Here is an 8,982-nt window from a genome sequence, read left to right on the forward strand (position 1 = left end):
ATAATGAATGGATATTTATTCTTCAGATGCTGCTGTTTGGATTTCAACTGTCGTAGAGCCATTGTGCAACACATTTTGTTCAGATATGCACTGGTATATATTTTTGAATCGCAATAAAAGTCTATCTAGCTAGCTAGCTAGCTAGATAGCTATCTGTCTATCTAATCATATACAAATCCATGTAGATTTATTCATAAATCATGCTATATCTGTCAGTACTGTTGTAAACTATTAAGTTCTACCAAAATCTTCCCAAACTACGTTTTTACACTCACATTTTGTTGTTAGCATTTTAGCTAACATTTTAGCATTTTCAACAACACTAAATTCCTCTGTCCCCGTATGTGGACATCATGTTTAGCGGCATAGTAGATCATTACTGTCACTAACTTTTGACAAATTTACATGCCATGGCAAACATACAACACTTGTATACATATCTGAACAAGAATCAGCCACGAAATGTGTTTGGTATTTTTACCTGGTCGACAGTTGGGTCGGGAGTGGCCATCTGAAATTTCCGGGGTGTTCCTTGACATCTTGAATTTGACCTGTAATGTGTTTTACTCTTCTGACACCACTAGATGGCAGAGTGATTAGCCTCGTATGTGGACATCAGGCCCCCCTTAAGCAGAATTAAGTAGTATGGTATAGACAACCTAAAATATGATGTCCACGCATGTGGACGGCAGGTGCTAAGAGGGTATAGTACGTTAAAAGGTATCATACAAATTAATCATGATAAAGTCAGTCTTAAAATATTAAAATATAATTGTAGTATAGATTGTCATTAAAGTCACAGTAGAGTAAGTCATAGAAAAGTCCTAGTGTAGTATGTCTAAAGAAATCATTGGCTAATATATGTGAAATTAATATTTTTCTTTGGTCCATACTTTTCAATGTGCGTTAATAAAAGTGTACAACAAGTAAAGAAGAATTAAAGTCACAGCGCTGACATTACAGCTAGTAATATGAGCTGTGAGAAGAGATGTGGGGATAAATATACTTTAATGTAGTGCAGTAGGGCCAAAGTCTTTTTCTTCATTGCTTGTAAAGTTAGCGCTCGAGGGGGTTGGACTTGCTTGTCCGGAAAATCTTGTCCGGATGTTTTGTGTTGTTACCTGCCAACTTGACATCGGTGTGCTCGTCTTTAACGATGAGTATCGGCTCCCGACTCCCACCGGACACTAGTGGATCCTCCTCGGACGCAGGTATGTGAAATCCACCTGGTTAAAGCAGAAAACGACATTTTTTGTTTTTGTTTTACTTGACTGTTATGTTGATACTGTAGAGACGAACTGAAACTATTTTTAAGATATGAAAGTTGATGGACGGCTATGAACGTGTAACACTCAAGTTTCTTGTGATTTTGCAGCTATGACGTCCAGTAGCGTATCTGACATGTGATTTCGAAACGAATTATAAACTAAACAAAAAAACCTCGTTTCTAAATACGATTTAAGTCCCACTAAATGTTTGGCATGGTCTGCTTTGTCTATTTGTTTAGTTGCCAAGTGTCATATTTCTTCAGAAACTAAAAAGGCTAATAAACAAATGTGGATTTAGTGGTATTATCACAGGGGTTGAGCATGTAGTCTTTACCCTATAACTTTATAATTATCAGGGGAAAGTAGGCCTATCGGAAAAACAATGACCTCAACCCTGTCCCGGAGGAGGATCCTTTCTGTTAACATGTTGTCAAACTAGTTTATCCACTTTAAATCCGCCCCCGATCATTCATTCAAGGCCAGCGATGCCTAAAGCTTCTACAGTGTACAGTCCTGCGTGTTGGTACGTCATCAGTCTGTTTGTGTCATATCATTTTTAAAATAGTTCTCCAGAGACTGCAATGTTTTGAAAGTCAATTTTAGCCTCGGTGTTCACCGTCGCTCTTTTATTTCATCAGTGTGGAGCAGCAGCCAGGATGATCCCAGTGGGGCAATTCAGAAACTTCGGCGCGGAGCAGAACTCAAAGTATCGGGTCCTGAAACCGTGGTGGGATGTTTTCTCAGAGTACCTGTGCGTTGCTATGCTGATGATTGGCGTCTTTGGGTGCACCTTGCAGGTGAGGCACCTACAAACCAGATACTTTGTGATCATATGCTCATTAATCCTTAAAATGGTTACACCGATTTAGAAACCTAATCTAAGGTTCTGCACGATAAGGGTAAAAGGTTTGCATTATTTGTATCTACTTATCACAGGATGTTTTTGTTCCCACACACCCTCCTCTCTGTTTAATTCCTACATTATCTGACCTCCAAGTCATGCAAAAACACAGACAGTCAAACTGAATTAACATGTCTCTCCTGACCCACTTACTGCCGATTCAGACCACTAACCTGTTGCTTAATGTGTCTCTCACCACCTGATTATCATTTCTGTGTCACATTAGAAATAGCACAGAAGGAAAGCAAATGAAATAACTAAGTAAAGATATGTTCTGCTTCTTATTTCATAGTTTCATTAGCACCCTGTCTCCCTGTAGACAGTGAGAAAGGTGTCTGTGCTGTTGTATTAAAGAACAAAAGTATGGAGACAGTTAATTGTCCTGCTTTATTCATTACTATGAACACATGTATTAGGATTTAAATCAATCTTACACCGTCCAGCTGCTCTGTATACTCACTACAGGACCAAATGTATATTTATCGACCACAAAAAACAGTCCCCAACAAATGCTCTAAACTTTTTCAGACACAAAATACAGGCGGGTGACATTCTTTCAAAAGATATTCCCTCTTTTTTTTTTTTCTGACAACGGTTTATCTCTAATTTGTCACCTGTTAGTATTTAGTAGTTTCAATATATATCAAAATGTTGAAAAAATTAAGTTTGTGTTTTCTTTTCTTTTTTTAAGATAGTGCATACTGGGAGATCTTGTTGTCCATTAGTTCACATGTACACAGGTGTTTTGGTAAACAGAGCATCTTCTATGCGTGTCCCTAACAACAGAGCTTTTGTAAAACTCTAACCAGCCCGAACATTTTCAGAAACTACGTTTTCAGAGAAAGGGAAAACTGAGCTTGTAAAATCAAGACTATGCCCCGTTTTCTCCGTTGTGAGGCGTCATTCATGAGGTGACATGTTGCGCAACGGCGGCAATGAATACATCCCAGAATGGTGCACATGGCTAAATAACCTTGCTAACAGGTCTTGACATGTCTACACATACTGTAAATGTGCAGTTACTCTTCCACTATATTGAGGAACAGAGGCGAACAGAATGCTCAGTGCAGGTCACTGCTACATTATCTAACACTCCTTACTTTTTATATATACTTTTATCATGGCTAAGGGTTACATATAACACAGTTTATGTGGAGCAAATAATTTTTTCCATTTATTTTTTCATTCATCTGTCTTCCACAGCTCACCCAAGACAAGATTTCTTGCCTGCCCACCCCCTACACCAGCAAGACGCCTGAAGCAATCAACTGCAACTACATCCGGACCGACAGGGACAACGAGACGTCACAGCACACATCGGTCCCACCTGAAAAGCCCGTCATCGAGGAGGTGTTTGGTCGCAGGAACAACCTGGAAGTCCCCCAGTATGTGTTTGTCAACCACTATTGCTACGAGAAGTTTGTCCACTGGTTTGCAAAGTTCTTCCCGTACCTCGTAGTGATCCACACTATGATCTTCATGGTAGCAAGCAGCTTCTGGTTCAAGTTCCCCAGGACGTCTTCTAAACTTGACCTGTTCGTTACCATCCTTGGGAAGTGCTTCGATTCTCCCTGGACCACAAGGGCCCTGAGTGAGGTTTCTGAGGAAAGAGGAGAGGAGAAGCTGGTTAGTTGGAGGAGGAACACCATGTCAAAAGATTCCACGGATCGACAAGCAGACGACGACGAGAATACGGGACTGCTTCTTCGCTCCTCGTCTGTCAAGTCTAACCCAGAAAAGAAAAACCCGGAGCTTCAGTCGGCCCCCTCCGTCTTGGATAAGAAGGAGGGAGAGCAGGCCAAAGCTCTGTTTGAAAAGGTGAAGAAGTTCAGAACTCATGTAGAGGAAGCAGACATCTTGTATGTCATGTATGTGCTACAAACGGCACTGAAAGTCTTCAAGTTCCTTATAATCATTATCTACACGGCGGTGCTGGTACCGAACATCGAGATAATAGTGCGCTGTTATGTTCCTCCTGAGCTGACTGGTTTTGATATCTATTGCTGTAACCACAACAAAGCCCATCTCTTCTCCAAACTTGCCTACTGCTATATCTGCTTCGTGGGAGTGTACGGACTTCTGTGCATCTACACCCTCTACTGGCAGTTTCATAGACCTCTGAAGGAGTACTCCTTTGAGCACGTCCGACTGGAGACGGGCATCAACGACATACCGGATGTGAAGAACGACTTTGCGTTCCTCCTGCACCTTGTGGACCAATATGATGCTCTGTACTCTAAGAGATTTGCCGTCTTTCTTTCCGAGGTCAGCGAGAGCCATCTCCATCAGATCAACCTCAACTTCGTGTGGACCGTCAAAAAGCTGCGTACCCGCCTCGCCAAGAACTCCAGCAACCGGTTGGAGCTCCACCTTTCCATGTTGCCGGGGCTCCCCGACACCGTCTTTGAGATTCCTGAAGTGGAATCGCTTAAACTGGAGCAAGTTAAAAATGTCATCATCCCAGCTAGTATAGCAAAGCTGGACTCTCTTCGGGAGTTATCGCTGGTCTTCTGCCCTGCAAAGCTCCAGCTTTCTGCCCTGACCCACCTCAAGGCACATTTAAAGGTCCTGTGTCTACATTTTGAAAGTTTAGAAGAGGTGCCTTTGTGGATGTACAGCCTGCATAGCTTGGAGGAGTTACATCTGAGTGGTCCTTTAGTCAGTGAGGTGTCCAAAAATGCCACCCTGGAATCTCTTCGTCAGCTTAGAGCTCTGAGAGTCCTCGATATCCGCTCCCACCTTACTAAGATCCCACCCAGCGTAGTGGATGTTGCGTTGCAGCTGCAGCGGTTGTGCATCCATAACGAAGGCGTCAAGCTCCAAGCTTTTAGCTGCCTGAAGAAGTTAACCAACATAGTCTCGCTGGAGCTGGTGGACTGCGACCTGGAGCGCATCCCAAGTGCCGTCTTCAGCCTGAACAATCTGCAGGAGTTGGACCTGAAGGAAAACAAACTCACCACTGTGGAGGAGATCCTGAGCTTGCAGCACTGCCAGCGATTGGTGACACTAAAACTGTGGCACAACAAAATCACTTACATCCCTGATCACATCAGTAAGCTGCACACCCTGGAGACGATGGACGTTAGCTGGAACAAGTTACGAAAGCTTCCCTCTCGGCTGTTTTACTGCACCAAAATCAGGCACCTCGATGTCTCCCACAACCAGCTCACCTCTCTTCCTGCTGAGGTGGGCATCCTGCAGGGCCTCCAGTTCTTCTCCGCTGCTTTCAACTCCCTAGAGATGCTGCCAGAGGAGCTGTTCTCCTGTAAAAGGCTAAAGACGTTGGCTCTCGGAAACAACTGCCTGTTGGATCTCAGCTCCAGAGTGGCCAGCCTGGCCCAGCTGGTCCGGCTGGAGGTTAAAGGGAACCGTCTGGAGTCTCTACCTGTGGAGATAGGGAACTGTCCCCTGCTGAATCTCAGCGGACTGATAGCGGAGGACAACCTGCTGGATCTGCTGCCATCAGATGTACGAAGCAAGTTGACTAATCGCTGAGTTTGCGGAGCTAAGGGCTGTTGCTGACCCATCTTCTCTCAGTGTATGGTGGTCTGAAAGCAGAGCATTAAACACCCATAAAGGAGAACTCTGCAGCTGAAAGGATTTGGATATTGTCTTGTATCTTTATTATTGGTCACTGATTATTGCTCCTGTCAGCATGGGCCGTGAAGAGAAAAGGAAAAGAAAAACAGTCATGTGGGGAGCAAAGAAGAGGTCATTTCAGACTAAAAAGACTGACTTATCTAACTCAGACTGTTGAAGCCTCATATTATCCTCTGCTGAACGTCACAATGCATTCTTACACAGAAAGATTTGTAGTTGTATTACACCAATAACTCTTTCACTGTATGTGTGTATTCTGAGTATTAAAGAAACAGTGTGTAGCATTTAGGGGGATCTATTGGCAGAAATGGATTTTTTTTTTTTTAAATGAAGCTTGCGTAAATTCATGCAGGACACGGAAGTTATTCGCCCCAGCTGTAACCAGCTGACAGCCAGCCGATTGAATCATAGCTTCCGATCGGCCACGCACCAATCACAGCCCACTCTCACTTCACGGAGGTTTATTTAAATATGGCTTCCTTCTCACTGATTCATTCTACATCTACGCTGCTACAGACCTCACTGCTGGCGAAGCTTCGCCTCCTCCACCCCAGCCTCCACCTCTTTGTTAGTTCATCTTCTGGCAAATGTTTGAAATGTATTTTTAAAAAAAATGTACCTCTGTCCTGTAAAACCAGGGGGGTTATTGCTCGTGCTCCCGGTCTTAGCTCAGTAGCTGCTGGCTAATCCGGGGAGCATTCAAAGAGCGGAGCCATTATCGCCAAGTTTAACTGTATTCCATTTGTTGCAATAAATGGTTAAAATCTATAACGAGAGTGTTCCTGACTGAAGTATCTTTTATTTAGTGCTGTCATGTTTCTACAGTAGCCCAGAACGAACAAACCAAACACGGGTTCTAAATTTCTAGATTTCAAGATTTGGCGTCCATTTGGCTACCATAGCTCTCCACACGTTTAGCACACAGAAGTTTCAGTTGGTTGCAATTTGCAACCCCACCGCTAAATGCCTCCAAATCCTACACACTGCACCTTTAAGACACAATATAAAACCCTTAACCCTTAACCCTGTAATTACTTTTACTACCATGACAGAGTGCGTGAGACGCAACTAATTCATCATTTTCATTATCTATTCATTCGCAGATTATCTTCTAGATTAACCGTCAGGTCTAGAAAACACAAAACAGCCCATGGTGATGTCTTCAAATGTCTTGTGTTCGACTAACGGTCTACCATCAGAAGAGAATCATTTTTGTGAGACTGTAAGACGAAGAAAAGCTGCAAATCTTTGACATTTTTACTTAAAAGATTACTTATTAATGCAGCTCTGAAAGGGAGGTTAAGGGGCTTCCTTTTGGATGAGGGGTCTAAGAATAAAAAACGGGATAAACTATCACCACTGACACCCACTCCATCAACCGGGTGTTTTTAACAGTCAACTCCTTTGTGTTATTCATACCGTATCTCCCTCAGTGTTGTCGTCATCATGTATTCCCACACGTCTATGTGTATGAGTGGGGGAGTAGGCTGAGACTTTTTTTCTTTTGTACTTATTCTTGCTAACTCGTCACTGTTGCTGTAACCCTCCCAACCTGCAGAACAAACAAACCACAACAGTGTTTGTACAGGGACTATCTGCACATCCAGCAACACACTCACAATAGTGCTCGGTGAAGTCAGGTAGCTCTACCTAGTGGCTGGAGGCAGGTCGGTCTGACACTATCATGTTTACAACTGTTTTATTTGTGTATATATAAGATTTATAGTCTTTATTACGGAAGGGAAAGTACATTAATTGGGCATTTAAACTTGAGCTGCTCCAGTAGAGTTGTTCAATGCCCAAAAGTCAAATACTGTGGCTGGCTGGACCGTGCAGCTCCCTGCTGGCGTCCATTACTATGTAAATCTGAAACAGGAAGGTGAAAAACAACATGAGTAATGCAGACTGCAGTGGTGGAAACAGCATTTGAACGTATAAGTAGCAACACTGTTAAAAAAAAATATTCCATTACGAGTAGAAGTCTTATGTTTCCCCAAAGTACAAAGGTATAATCTGCTGAATGTGCATAAAGTATCAAACAACGTACTCATAAGGCAGAAATATAGGACCATGGAGTGTTATATTATTATTATTAATGTATAGGGATATTTTCAATGATGAGCCAAATTGAACTTCATGTTTTCCAGGGTACTTAATAAAAGTATAACCATTAGTCATATCTCATAAGCTGATTACGTAGTTTGTGTGAATGATTTTTCACAGTGAACTTGTAACTTTAGTTGGTAAAAAAAAAATGCATTGGAGTAAAGAGCGCAAGACTTCCTTCTGCAATTGAAGTAATAAATTGCACAATATGGAAATACTCCAAGGAAAGTACAAGTACTTCAAAATTGTACTTAAGGACAGTACTGGAGTATTCCACACAGCGGTCCAGCAGCTGAACTGCATCTCTCTCCTCGGGCTGGTGGAGTTGGCCCGTGGCACACAAGCAAACAAAATGCCCATTGTACTGTAGCAGCCCCCACAAACATCAGCTAACGGTGCCACCGTTACCTACCAGCCTCAACACAACAGGGCCCTCATTCATCTCGAGTTTTAATCCAGCTATCTGCATGACCTTTGAGGGTGTTCACTGCGCAGTGCATTCCAGTGGGCAGGTATTGTAAATGCCCTTGATGAATCACCTTGGGGGAAGTGCTCAACACTTGAGGAAACATGGAGTTAACACAATCACAGAGAGCACACTCTTGATCTACAGGTACATCAGATTATTAAAAATGTAAAAGGAGAATGTGTTTAAAGAAGGAACGTTTTCATAAATTGATTTTATACTTCAAGTGTTTGTTTGGATCTCAATGCTAACAGTATTTCTGATAGAATCTTAAAGTTGGTAAAGACTTAAAGTCAGTCAGGGGTTCCCAACCTTCTGGCCTTCCGACACCTGAAAAGGAAGCAATGCCTACTCGGGGCCCCCTTGTTGCAAACACGTCATTGAGTTGTGAGCAGCACCACCTGTGCTTATTTACATTTAAATGTTTATTATAGGACAGAAGAGGTGAAACTTTCCAGTATTTCCCAAGAAAAAATGCCAATTAAAAAGAAGTCACAAAACACATTTATGTCGCAGAATGTGGTTTTGTCATCTTTCATATCCCGTCAACCATGATCGTGCTGCGGCCCCAACGTGAGGTTGGAAAACACTGCCCGCCATAATGGTTTGAATGCTGCTTCAAAGCCTTCTCCACACCGCCA

The 8,982-nt window shown here is 42.6% G+C and overlaps 1 protein-coding gene across 1 annotated transcript; it reads left to right on the forward strand.

Moving 5' to 3' along the window:
* The first annotated feature begins 1,163 nt into the window (after positions 1 to 1,163).
* On the forward strand, positions 1,164 to 6,486 carry LOC306696234 (volume-regulated anion channel subunit LRRC8C-like). The gene is made up of 3 exons (XM_079159798.1): positions 1,164 to 1,211; positions 1,907 to 2,065; positions 3,373 to 6,486. The coding sequence occupies exons 2-3, from the start codon at positions 1,925 to 1,927 to the stop codon at positions 5,662 to 5,664; spliced, it is 2,433 nt and encodes an 810-aa protein (XP_079015924.1). The 5' UTR covers positions 1,164 to 1,211; positions 1,907 to 1,924; the 3' UTR covers positions 5,665 to 6,486.
* The last annotated feature ends 2,496 nt before the right edge of the window (positions 6,487 to 8,982 follow it).

The sequence above is a fragment of the Pholis gunnellus genome (genome assembly GCF_910591455.1).
Source record: "Pholis gunnellus genome assembly, chromosome: 5".
In the NCBI taxonomy this organism is placed as follows: Eukaryota; Metazoa; Chordata; class Actinopteri; order Perciformes; family Pholidae; genus Pholis; species Pholis gunnellus.